At 30.5% G+C, this 25186-nt stretch overlaps 1 protein-coding gene across 3 annotated transcripts; it reads right to left on the reverse strand.

Annotated features, from left to right (window-relative positions):
- Nucleotides 1-633: 633 nt before the first annotated feature.
- LOC134712228 (cilium assembly protein DZIP1L-like) lies at nt 634-25108 on the reverse strand. Of its 3 annotated transcripts, none has more exons than XR_010106267.1 (23): nt 24841-25108; nt 20321-20572; nt 19365-19436; nt 18247-18312; nt 17161-17298; nt 16362-16565; nt 14224-14307; nt 13657-13872; nt 13116-13223; nt 12585-12680; nt 11082-11156; nt 10588-10663; nt 9965-10040; nt 6108-6246; nt 5546-5623; nt 4956-5055; nt 4329-4587; nt 3660-3881; nt 3038-3170; nt 2635-2724; nt 1832-1912; nt 1176-1257; nt 634-776 (listed from the first exon to the last, which is right to left on the reverse strand). XR_010106267.1 is itself a non-coding variant. In XM_063573571.1 (23 exons), the coding sequence occupies exons 2-23, from the start codon at nt 20564-20566 to the stop codon at nt 670-672; spliced, it is 2748 nt and encodes a 915-aa protein (XP_063429641.1). In that variant the 5' UTR covers nt 20567-20572; nt 24875-25108; the 3' UTR covers nt 634-669. The 3 variants fall into 3 exon arrangements, 2 of the variants coding, with proteins under 2 accessions (XP_063429641.1, XP_063429640.1); XM_063573571.1 differs by having other exon boundaries at nt 1176-1261; nt 1836-1912; nt 24875-25108; XM_063573570.1 differs by having other exon boundaries at nt 1176-1261; nt 1836-1912.
- Between the last annotated feature and the right edge of the window lie 78 nt (nt 25109-25186).

Consider the following 25186-nt stretch of genomic DNA (forward strand, 5'->3'; position numbering starts at 1 on the left):
AATCCATGTGTATAATGAAGATATCTGAACTTACAATTACAAAAACAAATTGCTGAAAACAGAATCAAGTCATCTCTTAATATTACAATAAAATTCAAACGTTTACAACTAATATCACAATTAATGAGTGTTAAATCAACAGAAAACCAAATATGTAAGTACAGTAATCACAAATATTTAAAAGTTTAAAAATATCATTGGGTGATGTGATATGCTACATAAAAATGCTTAAAACATTTGGACGGAACATCAACAAAGTGATTTTAAAAGTATATCAAATAGTACTTCTTTATATATCAATGCTGGGAACATTTAATAAGATAGACATTTAATTCAACATAATATCTTATTTATGTTAATCTATTTAATTTACAATATTCTTGAATAATTCACTAAGGCTTATAAAGTCATTTTGATATGAATTCTTCAAAATTAATGTATACCACATTATCATAAAATATATCTCATAATGTCTTTATTTCGGTTCTACTTTTTTCAGCATTATCAGACCTCTTCCAAATCTCAAAAAAAATAATGCTTTTATACTTCAGATTAGACATTAAGAAAACTTTCATACTAAAACTTGTCATACATTCAAGTTTGCAAACCAGTAAGAATTTGTTTCTTTCTAAATTTAAAAATAAAAATAATTCTGCATTTTGATATCAACTATATATTTTCTATATCCCTCATGAGTTCTTCGTCTGAGCTGACATCTGTTACACTGACGAATGATGTTCTTTCTTTACTTCCTGCTGGGGGTACAGTACTGCCACCTGGAATGATAAACAAGTATACAAATTTGAAAAAAAAGATAATTTTTCACATTCTTAGTTAAAGGTTAAATAGCCAATGATTTTATTCTAAAATAAAAACCTAAATTTTTCATTTAATACTCTTTACACAGAGATTTGTCTTGCCTGTTTTGCAGTAAAATTAAAAGCAGTTTTGATTTTTTTTCTTTCTGTAAACAACATTAGTACTCCTTGTGGAGTAGCGGACTATCTAAAATTGTGAACAGTCAGAACCAATTAAAGGACTAGTTCCCAAGATTTGATGGATCATCTTAAATGTGTGTCTACATTAAATATGATCACAAACGATTTTAAATGGTGGCACAGACAGTTTAATTTTCTTATTAAGGAAAAATATTAATATTTTTATATGACTGGTACCTTTTGATGATGATCCCCATACACTGGTACCATATGTATTTGATGTATCAGTTGCATGACTCCCTCTTACAGATGATGCTGGCTTCCTGTAAAAAAAAATAACAACTTAAATTCAAATCACAGATATTCAATATCTCAAAAAAAAATCATATGTTTTAAGGGGATCATTATTGGCTTGACCAATTGTTACCAATTATGTTTTATCTAGCAACAGATTTTGTATATCTATTTCTCTTTTAACAATTAAAAAAAGTCCTCATACAGAATTAAAAACATTAGCTACAAAGTTATTGTTCACTAAAAAACTTGAACTTAGGACAGTATCTAAATTTTAATTAATCATGGTACATACTGAATATTTTACTAAAAATATTTGTGAAAGAGGTGGTGACGATGTATATTTTTTCAGGAATCTGTCATGAATTTTGCTAAGATATGGGGGAAATCAGGTTTTAAGGTAATTCACCTTCATTTATAAAATCACAAATATGTTGCTTATGATGCAATTTGAGAAATTCTTTTTTCACTGAAACCATTGGACATTTTAAAACATGTTTCCACAAAATTTTCACACCCTAATTGCTGTAATAATTTTCTAATTTTACATGACAACATAACTAGCTAGTGAACCAACTCATTTGAACAAGATTATCAACTTACTTCACTGGTTGTTGTTTCTTTTGGGGAGATTCATCTTCAACTGGAGAGACATCCCAGTCACTATCAGAAAAATCATCCTGAATTAAAGAGAAACAAATTTACTTATAGATATCTCTCTACAACTTGTATTCATAAATATCGTGTAGTAACGACTTCTACACAGTGTACTCAACAAACAAACCTTGTTGTTTGTCATAGGTTTTCATTTATTAAAAAAGCAACACTCCGTGAAATAGTCAAATGAACGGTTATTGATTATTGTTTTGTTTTCACTGTGAGTTTTTTTGTCACATATGGATTATATTCCTGGTTAATTGTTGTTATACCTTGATTTCAGACGCTTTCTAGTTCTGTTATATATTTTTTTATCTTTCTGGGGTTTTTTTTTGTAAGAAATCTTCAGCTTTTTTCATCAAGAATTTGTTATGACAAAGGCTGAAAAATTTAGTATAAATGTTTTGATTTCAGATTTTTCCTCTCCAAAGAATGAATACAATGATAGGTTAGACTTTAACAAGAATGTTTCCATTGTACACTGATGCCGCAATCACATTATAATTTTCTAAGTTCAGTGGACCGTGAAATTTAGGTAAAAACTCTAATTTGGCATTAAAATTAGAAAGATCATATCATAGGAAACATGAGTTCTAAGTTTCAAGTTGATTGGATTCATCAAAAATGACCTTAAACTATATCCTTATCTAGATTGGCGAATGGACAAACAGATGAACGAACGGAGGCACAGACCAGAAAACATAATGCCCATAAACTGGGCATAAAATGGGGCATAAAAACATACCAAAACATCTGGTTGTTTAGAAGATTTAGATGGACTACCTAGTCCCATGATGTCAACAGCACCTGCTCTTTTCTGGTTATCTTTTCTTCCCTGCAATGTAAAGTGAATATTTGAAATTTAAATGACTTTTAGTTACCTCATACTGTTTAACATGTGGATAACAAGGATCAATACTTCGTATTGCTATAAGACAATAAATTTTCATAGATTATAGATATATTTACCTTTTATTTAACATTTCCCCATTAAGTATGTAACAGTGACTTAAAAATTACTTTCTGTTATGTTTTTGAATAATGTACCTTTCTCAATTAATGTACACTATTTTGTCAAATATTCCAAATTCATCTCTTCTCTGATATTCTTTCAAATGCAATAAAATAATTAGCTGTATCATACTTACAGCTAACTGGTGCTCAATAGTTCTTGATAATTCTGCAACCTTTTGACCTTGAGCAGGGGATGTCGACATTCCATAACTTTGTTGTTGAGGTGTCCTTCTCACAGGTGCAGTACTTGCTTTCGGACCTAGTTCACTAAAAATGTCAAAGCATACATTCAATGTACATTATCAAATTAAAAAACTTACCCTTCTTCATAATATTGTCAAGATAAAGTTCAGCAATAACTTAACAGGTAATTTCATCATAGTTTTTAGAAATAATTCCCATGTAAACACCTTGTTTTTTTGTATATTTCGTGGGCTTGTACAACTTTGACCCATACAACAATATTATGTCCTTCAATGTAACTTTCAATGACTTCTACAAAATTAATTAGTCATACTGGTACTCTTAGTCTTGGATATATCTTGATTTTTTTTGTTATGATGCTGTCTTGTTAACAAATACTGTTTCGCTCTTTTAATTTGTATGTTTCCAGCAATGACTTTAGTCTCCCAACCAAGACGTATACCTTGAAAACTACACCTTCATGTATATGGCATTAAACATGTTTCAACATTCTTTACCTCTTATTTGAATGATTATACATTGTAACTGATGCCTTTAGGAATATTATTTTACCTCATATCTTCTGAGTCGTCCCAGTCATCATCACCATCATTTGCCAGTGGTTTAGACATTATGACCTGTGACCTAGGTGCTGCCACAGGTTGTGTATGTTGCTGTGGTTGGCGGGCAGGACTAGATGGCACATGTCGTACTTGCTGGAATGCCGGTTGGTTCTCACTCTCATCATCATCATCATCTGATTCCCACTGTGTGCTGGTCCAGTCAATACTAGAACTAAAGACACAATTTGTATTATAATTTCTATATTTTTCAATGTCAAGTTTGATTTAGGTTTCAGATGAATGGCACATAGAGGGGTATTCATTATATCATGAGTTGAAATATGCTGTAATTGGGCATCTAATACAATAGACAAGTTAATAAATATTTGTATTCAAAAGCAATTCCTTTTTTTTTCAAACTTAAAACTTTTCTGGTGTAGTAGACTTCTACAAGGTGTGCTAGGTCGAACTTAATCATGAGACGAATTTGTACAAAATTCTATTAAAGCAAAATAATTTCTGTTCTGACATATGGTTTCTTGTATGCGGCTGAAAAATATTTAAGTTTGAAAAACATTAATATCTATTTATTTAGATATATAGACATAACTGCAACTAGTATATCTCTATAACAGCTTTATAAATGAAGAATGATGAGAAGAATTAATAAAGTATTTACCCTGACTGTCCAGTTCTCTGTGGACTTGCCACTCTAGGTGCTGCCTTAGGTAGTTGTTGACTCTGGACCGGTTGAGGTGTACGTTGCTGACTAGATATTGGTTGTCTCTGTGGTGAAGTTCCAGGGCCTGGTCTCTGTGGTGAGGTTCCAGGTGTTCTAGCTGGAGAGGCTAGAAACATTGAAGCTGTACCACCAGATGGCTGAGATCGAGGTAATGAAGCACTAGGATTAGGTCTAGGTGGCATATGGCTTCTTGGAGCTGTGATGAATAAATTTATCATACATGTATCACTCTTTTAAAGTTAGTTGAAACAATTTTGTATCTATGAAGTATTGGGTGGCTAAGTTGAACTAAGTTTTTAACAATGACTTCTAATATACAGTTAAAATGCTAGTTAAAATGCTTGTATATGACACCTTCTAGCAGCAGTGAATCATCATACAAATCTTTAATGAGTTTTAAAGTTAAATGGGTGAAACAATAGTGATTGACATATGCACAGACAAGCTGATTACTACCAGTCTTTGGTTGACTAATAGACAGAGCCCTAATCAAGTCATTAATATTTTTTTATTAATAATTTAACTTTGAGCCAACTTAAATTATTTAACTAAATGAAAACTAACCTGGTGGAGGAGATCTCTTCATTTGTTTTAGTTTTTCTCTGGCTTGTTCTTCTGCTGCAGCATCATACTGTCTACGGAAGTCTGAGAACACTGGGTATTTCTACAAAACAATCAGGTGTTATCAGAGGTAAATCATTTAATGTTTTCCTTTTACTGAAACTGATTTAAGGTATCAAACTATATATACTGTAAAGCAATTAATTTTTTAAGGATATCTTTTTTCGTTTACCTTTGCAGTTATTTAATTTCGCAATTATTGCATTCACTTGATTTAGTTAACTTAGAAAGGTCCATGTTTTAAATATTCACAACCTTTTTTTACATAATTAAATCACACATGAGAATCAGTTGGTTATAACCATATTCTTAGCTTATGCAACAGTCAGCTTAAAGTACAGTGTCCGTGTTGGTTACTGTCTATACGAGAAAAGAAAATATCTTAAATCCAGGTCTCCAAAAGCTATCGAACATACACAATAATCTAAAGATGTAAATAAGATTTGGTATGGACCAAAGTTTGTTCCAGTGCTATAATGCACTAATGGTTTATATCAACAATTGTTATTGTTGGTCACTGTATTGAGAATTACCTGTTGGGTTGTTTGTCTCCTTCCTCTTAGTATTTGTAGTTTATTCCGTAAGATGTCCACTGGTAATCCTCTTGTTTCCTGGAAAATTGTAATAAAAGAAATAAGAATAAGAGATAAGATATATTTTTTATATAAGAAGGTTGACAAAGAAGTAGTTAACCTTCAGAAAGGATGAAGTTTATCATTTCAATTAAATGTAAGTTTCTTTAAAAAAAAACAATCAATTTGGTAGATAGAACATGGAATATTTATTTAACTATTTGTTAGAGTTTTTCTTTTCTTTTCTCTAGAGAATTCTCATCAAAAACTTAAAACATTACTATATAGTAAAAGGATAATTTTCAGTAATCAGTTGTGAAGCAATTCAATGCTTCTAGTTTCTAGTTTTTAATGTACAATTGTTTAACTTTTTTTTCAAGAACAAAAATTTGATAATTTTTGCTTTAATTAGCTTGGTATATTTTTTTTTAATGAGACTGCAAAGCTCATGAGAACAGGCTTTACAGTGTCCATATCATGCATGCTAGTGAACTACCGTAACTAAATCAGAAATCAAGCTTACAGGTGGAACACCTATTTTCTCGAGCTGTTCTTGTAACAGTTGTTCCAGTTCATCCCTCATTATCTTTAGTGTTGGGTTCTTTCGTAGTTCTTCTAAGAACTGTTGTGTCTTAAGAGTGATCTCTCCACTTCTGTAAGTTCTGTTAAACAATATAATCTATAGTGAATTATTTTTAATTAACAAAAACAATATCATTGTAGATATGTTGATTTCATTTCAAAGTTAATTAGGATGGGACATTATAGTACATAGCTCTATGTTATTGAATGAACACATTCCAGATTATGAGTTTTTTATGACATAAAACTGATACATTTCCATCTTGGGTTGCATTCCTCTAATTTCAACTGTTTTGAAATATATTTTTTATTGCATTCTGTTTTAAATGTTTGCATAAAATTTTACAAATTATTAACTGCAACCTAAACATATCAAAATACCAGTTCTGTTAAAAAAAAAAGATATGTATCTAAGTATATATATAATAAATATAAAGCAAGTTTACAGTTTAAAGGAGCACTAGCTACGATATATATACAAAAATAAAGTATGATTTTTTTTAGATTAATCATTAATTGAATTGGAATAATGAAATAATAATTTGCTTTTAGCAATCAATTTGCTTTAATTTTGTTGAAATAAGCGATTATACATAATTTTTGACGGATTAACTTGCAAGTGAATACGTCATCATCATTCTAACCGATATTCATGTGAACTCAATTTAACCCCCTAGCTAGAGACTGACAACGCATGCATTGTACGTGAACTGGTTATTTAAAGAAACAAAATGTCAACAATTAAAGTGAAACTACGGTAAATCAGTTGATTACTAATTCGATCCACATAAATCATTCTTATACGGTTAAAAACAATAAGAAACTTATATTTTTAATCTATAAATTCAAATCAAACAGACCTATAAAAATCCAATTGCACGTGCTGGTTTAACCTATTCATATCTTTATTTGTGTTTACATCGCTTATATGGTCATCTGAGGTCAAATCGATAGTTAATTAGATGGCATCTGGATTTTAATACACACGAAACGAACCTACATATCATCTACCCCATGCTCCGTAAACTGTTTATTTTAAACGTTTGATAGATTGGATAAATGTTTTACATTGTTATTAATCAAATGTGAGAATTTGAGTCAAATTGGTGACCATGAATTTACAGCTAGTGCCCCTTTAATATGGTTTAAAAGAAAAAAAATCATAGAATTTGATAATTTCTGATGCAACAGAAAAAGAAATGAAATAAATCTATTAACCAATCCTAAATTCCATTTGAAATTATATGGTAATATATATTTATATATATTATTCAAAAGTTTGGCATAATATATCAGCTGACATCAAAGAAACATAATTTTACTACTCATAATACAATAGTAAAATGTGTAACAGTAATCCAAAAGAGATAAAAAAATAAAATAAAAGTATTATATTCTATCCAAACTCAAAATGCATTGCAATACATTGTCAAATATCTAACTGTACAAAATCATAATATAGGGTTATTGCATGAATATTGGGGAATATTGTCCCAAGTCGAATCTAATATTGTACGAGCTTGCGAGTGCAATATATGTTCTACGAGAGACAATATTCCCCAATATTCATGCAATAACCCTTTTATTGTATAGCAATATAATATTTGAAAGTAAAAATTGGTTTAAACTAACTTGAGTAAATTTTGTCGTTGATGACGTCATGAATTTTGAAGATTTATTGCATATTAGAATTTATTGCACGCTTACTTTTGGTTATTTTCTGTGGGAAATATTATATTGCTATACAATAACATAGGGTTATTGCATGAATTTTAGGAAATATTGTCCCAAGTAGAATTTTATATTGCACGAGCTTGCAAGTGCAATATATGTTCTACGAGGGACAATATTTCCCAATATTCATGCAATAACCCTTTTATTGTATAGCAATATAATATTTGAAGTAAAAATAAGTTTAAACTAAGATTTTGTCGTTGATGACGTCATGAATTTTTAAGGTTTTATTGCACTAGTGCAATAATAGAATTTATTGCACGCTAACATTTGGTTACTTTCTGTTGAAAATATTATATTGCTATACAATAAATATGACTATTGCAGTTTATTTGCAAAACTTATAACAACCAAATTTCTTGCATATATATATCTGAAATATCAAATTCACATCAAACTTAAATATATTGTGTGTAAATATATATATATATATATATATATATATATATCAAATGATATGAATATGAATATGTAAATGGAGTATATAGGGTAAATGAAACAAATATGTTGAATGCAGTACATGATCACAGGATATACTCTCATCACAATACAAATAAAACATATTATTTTTTTAAGTTTAAGCCTTTTCTTTTTTAATGATTTAATTCATATGGTTCAAAATCTATTATCACTATAAACTACAGTCCATTTCAATTTGAAAACTAGAAACTCGAATAGTTTTCAGTTTAATTAGACCATTAAATATTGTTGTATGAAAAAATTCCAAAATAAAAATATGAATACCGTGAATTCAGAAATTATTGAAGAGTTTTAATTATTGCAGGTCACTCAATAATAAGAACTTGCATTCAGACTTCTGTGACATTTATCTATATGCAGATTTTTCTATTATCACAACAATCAAATCTCCCATTTTTGTCCTTTCTTGAAAAATTGCATTTGTAAATGTCCACATAATTTCTGAATTAACAGTATACAAATTGATGAATAGTATTTGAAAAGATTAAATAACCCAGAAAATTTGCTTGCAATGACCAATTATATTGTGATGAGAGTTTTGAATGCATGTTATGAATGCAATGGAGTTTCAGTTACATATGATATGCTTTTGGTCACATGATATTGATGTGGTATTAGATATGAAAAAAAGACAAAACAATGGAGTTGGGGAAGATATTTTTCTATACTTAAAAATTATTTTAGAAATACTAAGTATATTGTGCCAACAGCGTAACAGACATACAATCTAGACAGTGGGTCTTGTAACTAGAATAAATACATTTTGTTTATGCCATTTTTCTCTTTTAGAGTTTTGTTACTGACACTACATTTAAGCGCTCTGAACTTTGTAGTTAACATGCAATTTTTTTTTATCATTACTGTTTGTCAGTTTTGAAACAAAAAGTAAAATGTGCCGTTAATCAAAATATCAAAATAAAGTTTCCTTAAAGATTTATATAAATATTACAGCATGATAAATATGAATGATTATGAATATGTTTCATAAAATGACTTTGACAAATGAGATTGCAGTGCAACACATTGCTTGCACATGAATTTTCCCCAACATCCTCGGTTACCTTGATCTAGTTATTATATTAAATATTCGACTTCCTTGGAAACTTTCAGCAGAAGTTTCCAACAGGGAACCAGAAGCTGAGGTTTCAGATTCTTCCTGAGATGAATCAGACATAGGCTCAACTGTCTGTACAATTGTTTCCCTGAAATCACAGTCCTTGGTAATTTGTAAAAGTACTTGGTTGAAATAAAGAACTATTTTGGAATACAGTGTAACCTCAGCAGTAAACCTGTGTTATCTGGCACATTGGGGGAACAGAAAAAAATGTCTGATTAAGCACGGTGTCAGAATACTCAGGTTTTTTCTGCAAGGATAGGCATATATTGGGACCATGAAAATGTGTCACTTTAAGCAGGATGTTAGAATACTCAGGTGCCAGATAAGGAAGGTTACACTGGACTAGTTTTATGATGCATATGGAGAAGTTGCTTGAAATTGTTTAAATAGGCATACACATTTTCCAAAAAAAAAGGGGGGAATAGAAAATTGAAAAATTGTGATTTGATTGTAAATAATCAACTTACCCCATGGTACTAATCATGGATTGTCTCCCTGTACCATAACTTCCTGTCCCTGTTCCAGAATTAAGTGTACCCGGTTCTAAATATTCAAATATACAAATGTATTATATGTCAAGTGAATTGAAATTACAACTAATTTTTCTTTAGGGAAAACTTGATTTTAGACATGTTATCCATTTAACTGATGTATATGTCAAGTAATTCCACTGTGTTGTGTCAATTGCTGTTTTCTCTATATAAGATTCTAATTCTATAGCAATTTCCATGACTAATGTGACCATGGATTATTTAATAAGCTAGTATTTGAGAAATTCTCTTGTCTCTAAATCCATAATTGTAAAAGATTTCATATCTGAAAGCAATATTAGTGATAATTACATTATTTATATATTGCTTCCAAATTGTAGTATCTGGTGTTCTGAATAGTTCCGCCCTAAATTTTGAGCATCACAATACAAAATATTTACTGTCACCTTTCAAAAGTATCCAGTTTGAAAAATGTCATTAAATCAACTGGCCTTAAAATTGAAATTAGTCTGGATAAAGTCCTAGTGCAAGATGTGTGTGTGTAGCTGTTTCGATGTGGAAATGTACAATTAGTAACATGTAAAGGGAGATAATCCTACCTGTTTCCTCATCTTCATCGTCACTAGGTTCCATATGCATCTGTGTCACTTTAGTTGAGGCTCCCATTGTGGCTTGCTTTATAGTAATAAAATTTTAAGTATAAATGTCATATTAGAGTTATTTTTGATAATAATTGATTTATGTTATAATGTGATAGATACAAAAATTAGCAAAAATTAAAACACATGATAGCAGTCAATATCTCTCGAGGCATAAAGAAAATTGTAGAGCCAACTGTTAGACTTCTGGAGATCAAAATGGAAAAATGACAGAACAACTGTGTATAGGTGTTTATATGTTCTTTTTATGCAAGTTCTTTCAAAACCATATGAGAAACAATGTTTTGGTTTTAAATCCAAATTTGCTTATCATATTTCATGTGTTCAAGGTGATATACAACACAGGAAATTAAGGATAATATTTTCACTGTCAAACCATTCTAAAACAAAGCAGAGAAATAATTTTCAAATATTATTATAATTCCTTTACATACCTCTGCTGCTATCATTTCCTCTATAGTTTCAGCTTCTGCACTGTGTCTTAATTTGATTTCTATTTCCCTTGAACTCTGAAATAATACAAGGTGTTCTGAATAAAGTTTATTGATTCAAATGTTTGCAAGAAATTTGTGCACGATCTTTTTCATTTACACATTTCGTTTGCGAGTGAAAAACAAGCCTTTTTTGCAGCTGCGTACAGTGATACCGAGGTCTTTGGCAATTCTGATGTCTACGGTGTTTTTAAGAAGCTCTAGATCTCAAGTATCGTAAAATGATTGACTGCAATACACCATCTTCACAACACAACTTAAATAAACTAATAGTATGCTACTTTCCAGTGACTTCTTATGTAACAGTTCATTAAGAAATTTTTGGAATTTAATTTTTTAGTCGACATATTGCCATTTACTCGTAATAACAAATCGGTAATGACCATCCGTAATGACCATCGGTAATGACCATCGGTATAAAATGTGTTTACTTTAAATTTGACAATTTTATAAGTAAAATAAACAATGTGAAACTTCTTATTTTTATTTAGCTTATCTTTTTATTATAATATAATGATACAATAACCTATATGATAGCGTCTTTTGAATGAACGGTCAAACCATATGAAGAGTTTAGAAGTATTAAAAGTAAACTGTAACAGAGTGTTAATTACCCCGACCATATGAGTATATACCCATATGGTCATGACCATACGCGTATGGTCCAAATACTCATATGGTCCGGAACATAGACAAGAATATAATTCATGAGAAGATTGTGTTTTGGACTTATTTGTAGATCTTACTTTGCTGTATATTATTGCTGTTATCAGTTTATCTGTATCTATAATAAAATTATAGATAACCCAAAACTGCAAAATTTTCTTAAGATTACCAATTCAGGAGCAGCAACCCATTGTCGGGTTGCCTGATTAGTCTGACAATTTCAGAGCAGATAGATCCTGACCTAGTGAACAATTTTACTTGTGTCAGATTTCTCTAAATGCTTTGGTTTCAGAGATATAAGCCAAACACTGCATTTTACCCTATTTAATATTTTAGTCATATTTGACCATTTTGGTTGGTTGGCCAGGTCATCAGATATAACTTTAAAATATATAATCCAATGATGATTATGGCCAAAGTTGGTTAAATTTTTCCCCAGTAGTTTCAGAGGAGAATATTTTTGAAAAAGTTAATGAAACTGGACAGCTAAAAATGAAGTTACACAACAATGCTTTAAAAGTTCTTATTAACATTTTAATACATTAGCATAAACCTTCAAAACATAGATAGGATTGTGTGCTTGTCTGAAGACATTTTTGTTCTGACCTCATATAAAATCCCAGAAACAACAAAGTTCATTTGTGAAGAAAAAATCTGTGGTTTATGATTAACATACAAATTTTAAGACACAGTATGATTTTTCATCTATTTGTTAGTACAATTACAATCTTTACACAGATCATGAGACAAAAAGCACATCATGTTTATTTACAAACTTACTCTAAGTAAAGCTTCATTTTCTTCATGTTGTCTCTTGTTGAGAGGTGCTTTACTGACAGCAAGAGCATGGGTAGTTTTCTGAAGAGCATCATTTAACTGAAATGTAAAACAGATACAAAATAACTCAAATCAAAATATTCTTTTAAGGACAAAAATGGTTCAGATACAAATACTGTACAACACAAAATTACAATTACCACTTAATTTAATTTATATCAAAACATTGTTCAACAGGTCAAACTCAAATAAATAGTTCTTTATAATATTTTACAAATATCTAACTGTAAGAGTACAAGGTGTTTTTGTGGTTGTTTTTTTCTGTCAATGTTATGTTTTTTTTAGTAAGTGTATAGATAAAAAATATGGCTTGCAAAGAAATTTTAATGAAAGTAGCAGATAAAAAATGGCAATGAACAATTTAAAAAAACAAATAAAGTATTTGTAGCTTTTAAAGTAAAATAATGTATTTGTAGGTTTTAAAGAACAATTCATACCTATAAAGTGTTTGTAGCTTTTAAAGGAAATCATTACCTTTCTAAGATCATCAGCATGTTGTCGATTTAGTTCTTGAATGGTCTTCTGGTAATTTTTTTCTTTTTTACCAAATTTCCTATGCACTTTTCCTTCCATAACCTGAATCTAATAATTATTTCACAGAATAAACAAATTATAAATCTTTTATTTTAGCAATTTACTGTAAATCAATTTCCAAGTCTGGGTATTGTTAATTGATACAATAGAGAATTCAAACATCATCCAAATAATATAAAACAAAGTCCCACATTGTATAAATGAGGTGCAAAAGGAAAGGAGTTGCAGATAATCAAACTAATATAAGCAGAAATTACATGTCCATGTTTTTACCATGTTTACATTAAAAATCCCAATCAGAGATAAAAAAAAATTAAAAAAATACAGGAGCAAAACTTCATTTCTTCAGGAGGAATTTGTGAAATTTTGGGTAAATATAAATAATAATGAATTGTGATGTAAAATAAAGAAGAAGCCTCCAACAATTTGATGATGTACGAGTCCAGCTGTACAATTATTTAAGTGACACAAATTGTATTACCTTGTCTTGTAACTGTTCTTTCAACATAGCAAGTTGTTCTCTTTGATCTCTTAAGTTTTCCCTTTCAATATCATTGTCGTCCGTAAGCTCCCCTAGAAATGATCGATTACTCTGTCTGTGGTCAAACTGATCTTTGGCAAGTTCTGCAGCATGAAGTCTTTCATTCAGTTCCCGTATTTCGGTCATAAACTGGCCTTTCATTCTTTCTAACTGTTCCTAAAATTTGATAAATAAAAACATACAAATTTTATCCAATAATTATTCATCTGCAAAACTGATTGTGCTATCATATTTATAATTCTAAGAATGATTTAACTTGTGTCAATATAAAACTTTCAGTAGATAAAGATGCTTGCAACATGAATCATTCACATTAATAATCAAATGACTGAAAAGTATTTTCAGACATCTAATATTTTTTTTCAAATTATGACCCATCAACGTAACGGCATTGACACTGCACACCATTCACGGTCCATTGATAAATCTACCAATTAGCGTTATGACTGTGTTCACCTTCATAAAGGGAGAGCAATATTTGTATGTTATATTATAATTCTAAATTACCTTGTGTTCCTCAGTTCGGTTAAGGTCTGTAGAGATGACATTCCTTGTTAAAGTTGTTTCAGACTTCCTAACAACCTCTGATTTCTAAAAAAAATATATAAATAAATAAGAATGACACTTAAGTTTTTCCTACACTCTAACAAGCAAACATGTTGCTCTTGAACAAAAGAAATCCTTGATTTTTGCCAGAAGCTGTGATTTTTTGGTTCAACTTTCCAGTGAGACAGTGCACCATGTATTAACTTTGTTTTAGTTTATAAAAATTCAAGTTCTCCATGTTTGTTTTATTTCATTATATCAAGTTGTGAGATTTATGGTTAAATTTGTGTCTCTAACTTGGAACTCCATCATCCCAATTGATAATTAGATAAATTAAAAATAATAAGATAATTTGCAAAATTAATATATAAAATGAGTAATTTTTATAAACAAACTCTCGTGGAGTCATTACTTTGTGACCAACATTAAAAGATGTCCAAATTAAGGACCACTTTGTAAAACCCACTAAAGACTAGAATATGCCGTTAAACTATCCCTACTCCTGAGATAGTTTTGTAAAACTGGTCCTAGAGACTCAAGGATAAAGTTGAACATGACACCAGTTGATTGTACAGATGCAGCATCATATCTTATAGTGTGACTATTGAGACAATCATATTAGTGAAATTCGTTTTATTCTCTGTATGTGTTGGAATTAATAGTGAACATGTAACTTAGATATTTTACAGGAGTCAGTCTTTATGAAATACACAAACTAATACCTTTGTGAAATAGATATCCTCAACACACCCAATTTATACGTACAATTTCACTAAAACTTGTAAAAAAAATATATTGAGTATTCTTTAATGCTAGGTTTAAACTGGTTGTAGATTGATTAGCCCCTAATTAATTTATGTTTTTATAACACTTAATCTGTAACAAATTATTCAACCTATGCCAACATTTTTTCACACAATTTTATAACTAAATTTCAAAATGTTGGCATAGGTTGAATGAACCCAATGATTTATCAAAAATAAGCCAAAACAACTATACATATAATTTATGTCTAAATATCATGATGATTAAATAACTCATTCAAATGTAAGTATTTAAATCACTGTACAACTTCTGCTTAAATTGTGTTTAAAAGTGATAATTCAATTATGTGAATTGTGCAAATTAGATAACTTTGCAATTTCTTTACAAGATTATAGAAAATTCAATTAAGGTGGAACCTAACACTACAGGGAGATAACTCTGTAAAATCAGCAGAACGTTTTAATGATGTCACGTTGTTAAGGGAATATTAAGCTTCTCAATGATCAAAATAAGTTTTTTGTCAAACTGCTATATAACCAGTGTATTTTTTCTGATTAAACAGTTGGTTCAATTTTTTTGAAATTTTTATATTTTTGTCAAAAGTTCAAAGTAAATACTTTGTCAAATTTTAAGAAAATTAAACGAGCCAAATTTATTTTAGTCTGAGTGTTGGGTACCACCTTAAAACCATTATGATCCTCTTGTGATCATTTGGGGTTACGATCATAAATCTTTGGAGTACTACATGTATTATGATAGACTCAGAAATCAACCAATCAACATATTGGATTTGGCATCAGAAGCACAAATTTTGTATTCTGAGTTATGAGTAAACTTTAATGACTTTTGCATTTTTCCAATTTATAACAACTACTTAAAGTGGGCCTATTTACCATATGCATTTGAAATCAGAATGTTATCCAGATATGCAGCATAAGAATCCTTTCATTTAGTAAAATAATATTTTGAAAAACATAAATAAGCAACTGAATCTATATTTCACTTTTCTTTATCAATCCAAGATTACCTAAGACTATGAATAGAATCTTTTATATGGAGGAATAAAGATAAAATTGAGAATGGAAATGGGGAATGTGTCAAAGAGACAACAACCCGACCAAATAAAAAAACAACAGCAGAAGGTCACCAACAGGTCTTCAATGCAGCGAGAAATTCCCGCACCCGGAGGCGTCCTTCAGCTGGCCCCTAAACAAATATATACTAGTTTGAATACTAAACCATATGTTGGTTTGAATAAATCATATTTTTTTTATTGGAAATATGAAAGCTCTAACTACTGTTATATTATTTCAGGCAAACAATAATCTACTAACAGACATGCGTTCTTGTTGCAGTTGTGCCTCAGTAGCCTCCAATCTCTGTTGGAGATCCCTCAAACCCGGTGATTCTGCCATAATCTGTCTGTCGTTAGGGGTAACAGCTACAGATGCTGCTTTCCCAGAATACTCCCCATGGCGTCTCATTATGTGAGACTGTAAAAATGTGCTATTCAGGAAAGCTTTAGAGCAATATTGGCACTGTAAACAATACAAAACATTTATTAAAGTTTTTAAAAAGATGATACTTGCATGTTTGTTACTGATATAACATCATAACCAACAGTGGCTACTATAACTCAATAAAAGAATATTTTTTTAAATCATAGTTTTTAAGCCTTGCATGATTTATTCAAACATTGTTTAACAATAATATTTGAAATGTATTTCCCATTTTGTAAAAACAGTTGTCTCTTGCATTCAAAATACATATACAATTTTTAATATTAATTAAATGACATTTAATTTGAGGTTTTAACTATCAGACATATTCAAAACAAATTCTCTTAAATATCTCAATCCAGCTAAAGAAATTTCAATTTATAATGAGAAAAGAAATGTTTATCTTATGATCATGATGATTAGGTGAAGAAAAAAAGTATACAAACTGATCACACTGCATATTTTTTCCTCCCTAAATTGGAAAGTCTTCATTGCAAATAAAAAATCTTTGTTTTTATAGTTTAAGAACACATTTATTTGTCTGCATAAAACAACATTTCAATAAAACCTGAAAAAGAACAATGAACACAAGATTGACATAACAACTTTTGGGATAATGTCAGACAATACATACCTTGTTATAACTTCCAGATCCAGCATGTATTAAATGTTGCTGAGCTATTAAAAGTTTCTTCCTTTTATGACTTTCTTTCTTAACATCAGCAAGTTCTTTCTTCTGCTTTTCTAGTTCTTCCTTGGTTTTGGTACTTTCCTATAAAAAATGCAAGAGCATTTCAGTTTTTTGACAAGATGTAATGGGAGCTTTTACTCACTAAAGATACCATATACATGTGCAAGTATATAGTAAACATGAAGTTCTTGAAGTTGAGTGAATGAAAACACACCAAATTGTAAAGCATGCTCACATGAAGCTTGGTACGATTTTAAGAAGTTCTTATTTAAAGTTCCTCAGAAAATGCAACAAAAATTTCAATCGACAGGGAGTCAGAAGGCACTTTAATAAAAATTTGATGGAAGGTGGTCATTTCAGAAAGCTTGCTTGAACATTTGAACGAATTTCCAATAAAACATTTAGGCATGGTGGGTTCAATCTATGTTGCCTTCTGACTACCCAATACATTTATTTTTGGATCAGCCCTACGAATATCTCTCTAGAGCTATCAAAATTTCCCTTGGCATCTTCCACCTTTTTTTTTTGGTGAGTTGCTCCATTCAACCAGTCTATGTTGTGTTTTGGTAAGACAGTAGATAACTTAATCCAACTTGGTTTTTATTTAGGTGGTACGTGCTGGTACCCAATTCTGCAGTATAATTCAATGAACACTGAAAAAATGATTCCCATTATTTAAAATTCTTAATGTGACTTTTTTTATTTCATTTGAATCAGGTTGTGCTCAAATATTATAAAGCAAATTGAGAATCTTGAGTCTCATGTGCTTGTTTTCCAGTTGTCTATTTAAAACATATAACTGTGGATTCATTTAATTTTTGTGGGTATCAATTTTTTAAGATTTAAGGGAAACTTACACTTTCATGGATATTTAATTTTGTGGTTTTGCTATTTTTGTCAACATACAAGTCTATGAAAAAGTTTGCAATTCGTTGAACTTTTAAATTTGTGGTTCCTCTGTAACCTTGAAATCCTCAAAAATTGGCTTCCAATGAAAAAATAATAAATACATAACGTTATCTAAAATACCTCTTGAGCAGCTTTGATTTTCTCTTCAGCAGATCCTACGACACCTGTCAAATACTCCTGTGAATGCTGAAATTAGAACATTTGGTACACCTATATACAACAATTATTCAATGGTTATTCTGCCTTGTGTTAATTATGTTAGAATTTATATGCATGTATGAATAAATGGGGAATGTGAGAATTTATATATGAATAAATGGGGAATGTGTCCATGGGACACAGATGATGCCCCCTCCCCCCATATCAAATAAAGTTATAAAGGGATTCAACTGGAGTACAGTAAAAGTGAACCTACCCAAATTTGTACTGAGTTTTGTGGTAATAAGTATTTCATATAAGTTTCATAAAATTTGGTTGATACAAACTAATTTAGAGAACAGAAATGAAAAATACAGCAATTTTTCCAATTTGTAAAAGGGGCACTACTCCAAAAAATTTAGTGACAATCCCAGAATTCATTTTGAGATTATAAGCATTGCATACAAGATTCATAGCACTTTGATGAAGCAAACTAAAGTAAGAGATTGGAAACAAAAAAATCTGCATTTTTTTTCATTTATGAAGGGGCATAACTCTAGAATGATTAAAGTGACGCCCCTCCCCCCCCCAAAAAAAAAATGAATAATTCAACCTTGATTAATCATCTGTATTTTGTGGTTATAAGCATTGTGTATAATTTCAAAGCTTTTGGTTGAGGAAAACTGAATCTAGAGAACAGAAACTAAAATTTCAGCAATATTTTAATTAGTAAAGGGGCATTATTCTAGAACAATTAGAGTGACGCCCCCAAAATTCATACTTGATCTGTATTTTGTGGTAATAAGCATTGTGAATAAGTTTCATAACATTTGATTGAGGCAAACTGAAGATAGAGAATGGAAATCAACTTTTGGCATACAGACAGAAGTATAGAAGGACAAGGACTCAATGCCCCCTCTGCTAAGGCGGGGGCATAAAAATCTTAGCATTAGATACTCAGCTCATTTACCAGTTTCAACATTTTAAATTCATTCTTAAAAGTAATCTTATACACAATACCTTTACGCCCATTTTGGTGTACATTTTTTTTTTTAAATTTGATGACACCATTTTACACTGGAAAACAACATTAAACTTACCAATAAATATTCTATAGTCAACTGTGCTAGTTTGAAAAGCTTTACAAAGTTTGGATCAATCATCCGCAAATCCTGAAGTACAAAATGTATAGACATGTACAAAAGGTTATTAACATATAATTCTAATAGCAACAGTTATATTTATCAAGTCAGAGGCTTGTTTCAGAGAATTTTAAACTTCTTGTATGTGCTGCTTTAAGTTAATCTATAAAAACATTAATGAAATGTTTGCCTTCTTTGAACCATAACAAACAGGAAATACATTATTATAATAATACCTTGTTCCATATGCAAGAACAGCTTGTAGGATATACATTCAATTTTTGACAAATTAATTATACATGCACCATAATATTAAATAAACAGACATATAAATAATAAAATGTTAACTACATTAAAATACATTAAATCACTTGTAAATAATACAATTTCGAGTAAAACGCAGAGTATGAAATTCATAAAATTATTAAAAGTTAGTAGTGTAGTTTCTCTGCTAATTTTAAGTATTTACCAAGATTGTTCAGTTCTTTAACATACTGTACAGATAACAATTGTATCAATTTATAAGTAGAGGGGTGTCTCCAATAATATTATAGACTATAGAGAATAAGTCTTTATCGTTAATTCATATATTTTTCGAGTATCAACATACTGGCTGTATCACTGAAAATATTTGGCAATACATTGTGTGACGTCATAATTATCAATAAACAGAATAATAGGTAGTTTCGTTTTTGATACTGACTATATCATGTGGAATATCTCAACTCGTCCTAACGGGCTCGTCTCGATATTCCACATGATATAGTCAGTATCAAAAACGAAACTACTTATTATTCAATATATATATTGGTTTAACACTGTCTAACCAGTGCTTGCTTTAAATTATTAAGAATTCTCATTCTAGCTTATAAAACAGCTTAAAGCAATGCATAACTATTATTCAAATATCTTACCATTTCAGATTCTATATTGCAAAATGTTATGTTTAAAATGTTTTCCTGTAGGGCATTAAAATCTAAAGTCCTTGAGATATGATCAAGATCAACAGAGGAAATCTTTCTCCAATCCACTCTTTCATATCTTTTTCTAAATGCAAAACTTTTCCCATTTCCCATTTTTGATGCATTATTGTTAGGATATCCATTCATATAAGAAACTGAGTGGTCAGGCATCGGAGAATACATCATTTGTGTTGCCATGGTGTCCTAGGATATAAAAAAACAAAATTATACCATGTGCATCTTTTTTATAATGAAAATAGTTAGTTTAAACATATTTATTTATAGTGGATTGGGAAACAAGTTTTGCAACTTATATTAATCCCTTTCCACTTTGCGGGTGCGAGTTCTGCCTTGTAGCGGCATTAGCCTACTCTTTTTCGAAATTAACAAGGGTGTCTTTTACGTGCAAGAGATATGGCTCTCTCTTAACACGGGTCAGCCATTTATCGTCCCCTTCCGACGGACTATCATCGTTTCCTCAAGACCATACTCGCAAATGGTGTCGAGGGAGAGACGAAAATTGAGTTCCTGAAATTTTCATCCCAGACGGGAATTGAACTAGGAACCTTTGTGTTAGTAGTCCGATGCACTAACCACTACACCACGGCTCTCTTTATTACATCATATATGACAATGTATGATGTGTCTCACAACCATAAATAAATTATGGTACAAAAAACTATGCATGTCAATGTGACCAAATGCTGATAACTGCTGTAATAAAAAATAATATATATATTTTAACAATATGTCATGTATGTGCTTTTAGAAGAAAAAAAAGTATAAATTAGGCTACATACATGTACATTCTAATGTTAAATTTGTTCTGCATATTCATAGGCAAATCCAGGACCCCCTTAAGTGGAAAAAGTGGTTCATTATATATAGGGTATCACTAAAACATGACTTGAGTGGGTCCCCTCTCATAGCATTCACACCAATTTAAGAAGGGGTTTTGGCAGTTTTACTTGCAACTAATATCAAGGTTAAATGTGGTAATGAAATATGCAGTTAAATCTAAACATGACATGTTGGATCATTTTAACCATGTCCCTCAATCATAGACTTACAGCATGAATCACATTATTTTCTGATTGAAAGTTTGACTGTTTTAGTTGTTTTTGACAATTAATTTAATACAATCTAGTTAACAGGCATAAATTCGTAATAATATCTGTATTTTCTGTAGGTCATTTCAGGTAATCATGGTAATAATGTGCATTGGTGTCATAAAAGCCACAGTCCAATAAGGGTCACTATAAGGCTAATTCTTAGACAAGAGTGGAAAATCTTGTGTAATAAACGATAATTCCTGTCTTCCTAACTTAATGTAATCAACATGTTATTGACATTTCATGCTCAGAACATTTCCATACATCGTCCATGTAAAATACATATTTAAATTTAAATATAACTGTTTTACCTGAAACGCTATCTTCCCTTTTAAGTATAAATGAAATCGCTCAACTCAAAATAATTGTCTGTACATATTTAGTATTGTAGTTCTATATATCTACTTCATATAGATTATTGTACATGTAAGTATTGAATGTAGGAAAGAAAGTCACAGGACAAAAAGTCACAATTCATTTTTTCTGATTATTTCTTTTTTTAATAAAAAACGCTTATTTTTACAAAAAAAAATTTGTATTTTTCTTGAACTATTGTCATGATTGTATAGAAACCAACTTTGTAAACAAAATTTATCCAAAAAATATCAAAGATATGACTTTTTGTCCTGTGACTTTCTGTTCGTTTACCTATGTACATGTATTATAAATCCAACACCCACTGGCACTGATGTATTAACCCTTACTATGCTGTAAAGCCTATATTTAGGCTTTCTGTACTCCTTTCAAATGCCAACGGGCTTTATTTAGGCTTGACAACGGTTGCCTATTTTGCCTGTTCTGTAACAATACACGGTACGTCACAGATTTGTACGGTATTACATTGAGGCTCGACACGGGGTTGAAATACTTGAAAATTTCGGTTTATTACAATTATCAGACTTCTCATTGGCGCCGTTATATGACATTGACGTAATATCAAAATATGACGTCATACATGTAGAAACCATCGTAGAATAATGGCCGTTTCAAGAAATATGTGAAAGAAGCAAGCAGGACAACTAACCGTCAGTCTTTTTAAAACTAACATAATTATTCCAGTCAAGGAGAGCTGGGTTTTATAAGTTAAAAGAAAAAATACAGAACTAGTACATATGTTAAATGAAGACAGATTATGATGACCCGTTTAGTTATCAATTTCTGTGTCATTTGGTCTGTTGTGGAAAGTTATCACATTGGTAATCATAGCACATCTTTCCCCTCTTTCTTTTTTTAATATCATTTTGTTTTTTAAACTATGATGAAAAGACGTGATACAAGTTTAAATGAGGAACTCAATTTCTTAAATAAGACTTTTCATTTCAATGAAGTTAATTATGTTTTTTTATTTTATTATTCCAATAGTTTAAAAAAAAATTGCAAACCCTGCAGCTTGAAAGTCCTTGAAATAAATCTCTGTGACTTTTTATCATAGTTATAGTGAACGGTCGTGTGCTCTTTTATTCTTCCGCTGACGACCTGCTGCCTGAAAATAATATTGTTGACTTCGGCACTATTTATAAAAAAATAGTGTACAGTCTTCGACACAATACTTCCAAGTGTATACAACAAAAGAGCAAATATTTTAGTATATTGTTTCCAAAATAAAACCTTCTTTAAATTTAACATATTTCAGCAAATATCAATATATTTCAAAAAATGAAACTGATATGATGGAATAAGAACTTTTGCAATGAATTACACTGAGAGGGGGCGGAGGGTCCTGATCCCGAAATTCCGGGTTAAAAACATGAAATCCCGAGGTCCCGAAATTAAAGAAATTTAAATTCCGATATCCCGAATTTCGACAAAAGAATTCCCGGATCCGGACGTCCCGAAAAAGGTCATGCCCCTTCCCCCTTATAAAACTATTACCTTTACTTTACAATACTGATAAAGGGTATTCAAGTACCTGCAATCAACTTCATTTCAACGTCTTACACATAAACGTCACGAATAACACTCTTTTTGATGACGTCATGTAATTTGTCAGTACATTTTGAAAATAAAATAAAAACAATGTTTTTATAATGTGAACTATGTAAACTTAATGTTTACAAAGTCAAGTACATCAACAGAGACATACTAGGTCAGGAATGTGTACACTTATTGTATAATATATGCGGAAAATATGCATTTTACCTCGAAATAATGGGTTTTTCTATGTATGAAAGTGATCATTATTTGGACTGAATTGTGACAGACAAACATAGAATAAAAATATGTGTGTGGGTGCACTCCCCCTTCTCCCAATAGGACAGTGGTGAACCGGCACACAATTTATAAACAAAATATGTATTATTGAAAATTATAACAATAGTATTACAATTTAACAGGAAATTCAAATATGGAATTCAGAAACAAGTTTGATTTTTTATTTTAAATCTGGGTCCCTTATTACTCGGCATATTTAAACCAAAAACAATTATCAATAAACAAAACACAAATAAGACACAGTGTAGATCTGACAGTATTCGCACACTGAAAGCTAGTTCAAAACCACACAACATAAACTGTTCATGTCATTTCCGAAATCCCCAATAAGTTTATAAAAAAAATGTTTTTATGAATAGATATCGCATGCATGTTCAAAATCAGCTTTTACAACTGTTCAATATAAACATGTAAATTTTAAAATAGTTCGGATTTTGATAACACATTCTTCATCTTGATCATTCTTGATGTAAAATAGGCCTAAATATTTGATTTTCAATATTCAGGTTTAACTGATTTTTTTATTAGATTCAAATTTAAAGAAAAAAATGCATCGCTTAAAATAACTACGGAACCCCTCAAATACTTAAAACCCACATTCAATTCTTCTGCTGCACCTCGGATCAAAACGATTTTTAAAACCAAAGACAGTTGTTGTTCGCGGCACGGTACATGCTTGTATACCTCCGGCTGTGCCCCTTTCCGTGACGCTCTCTTATTGTGGACGTCATAAGAGGTACAGTTGTTTTTTGAATACCCAAAATTTGTCTTGGCAAAGTATCGAATTGGCGTGGCAGCGTAAGGGTTAAACAAACTAGATTATCTCCCCTGGTTTTCAATCTCAAACATATTTTCTGTAGCTAGTACTTAGTCAAGAATTAAATAAGTATGCACTAAATTTTAATAAAATCATTCAAAAACTTGTGTGTCCATAATCATGCCTTGACAAATGTTCATATTCGTACATTTTATACTTTTCAACAACCGTACCTACATGTTTGAACATGAAACCCGCGGGAGATAAAAACGAAGTCTTCAAATCTTATTTTGAACGTTATAATTGGCACCAGTAAGGTCAACAAAATATCCCTTATTGAGAACTAAATTAGTTCTAAATTGATTACGTGCATATCCTTTTCTGTAACATACCTGTCCCAAAATCGATCTTCAATTTGCTGTTTACCTGTCTAATCAATCACTTTGAGCAGGTAATTTTAATCGTGTCCCTTAATCATAGACGTACAGCGTGCATCTTGAAATTTCTGATTAAAATTTCGACTGATTTAGTTGTTTTGGACAACACAGTACTGATATAATCATATGAAAAGCAATAAAAAGAAAGGTTGACAAATGTCAACAAAAATAAAATTGAAAGTCAACCATGTTGGAATTCGTCTCGCATCTAACGTGATTTGAATAGAACTAAAAAATTTTATTTATTTTTACTATTTTAAAGCATTTAAGAGTTTCTCGTTTAAAAAAATAAAATTCATAA

The sequence above is a fragment of the Mytilus trossulus genome, chromosome 3, assembly GCF_036588685.1.
Source record: "Mytilus trossulus isolate FHL-02 chromosome 3, PNRI_Mtr1.1.1.hap1, whole genome shotgun sequence".
Lineage (NCBI taxonomy): Eukaryota > Metazoa > Mollusca > Bivalvia > Mytilida > Mytilidae > Mytilus > Mytilus trossulus.

Bases quoted from the DNA above. Each gene is read 5' to 3' on its own strand.
- LOC134712228 (XM_063573571.1), bottom strand. From the start codon at position 20,566: ATGGCAACACAAATGATGTATTCTCCGATGCCTGACCACTCAGTTTCT. The intron at 14,308-16,361 runs GTTAGTAGATTA...TATTTTTTTTAG, and splicing joins TGCAACAAGAACGCATGTCT to AAATCAGAGGTTGTTAGGAA. The intron at 2,725-3,037 runs GTAAGTATGATA...TTTACATTGCAG, and splicing joins CTATTGAGCACCAGTTAGCT to GGAAGAAAAGATAACCAGAA.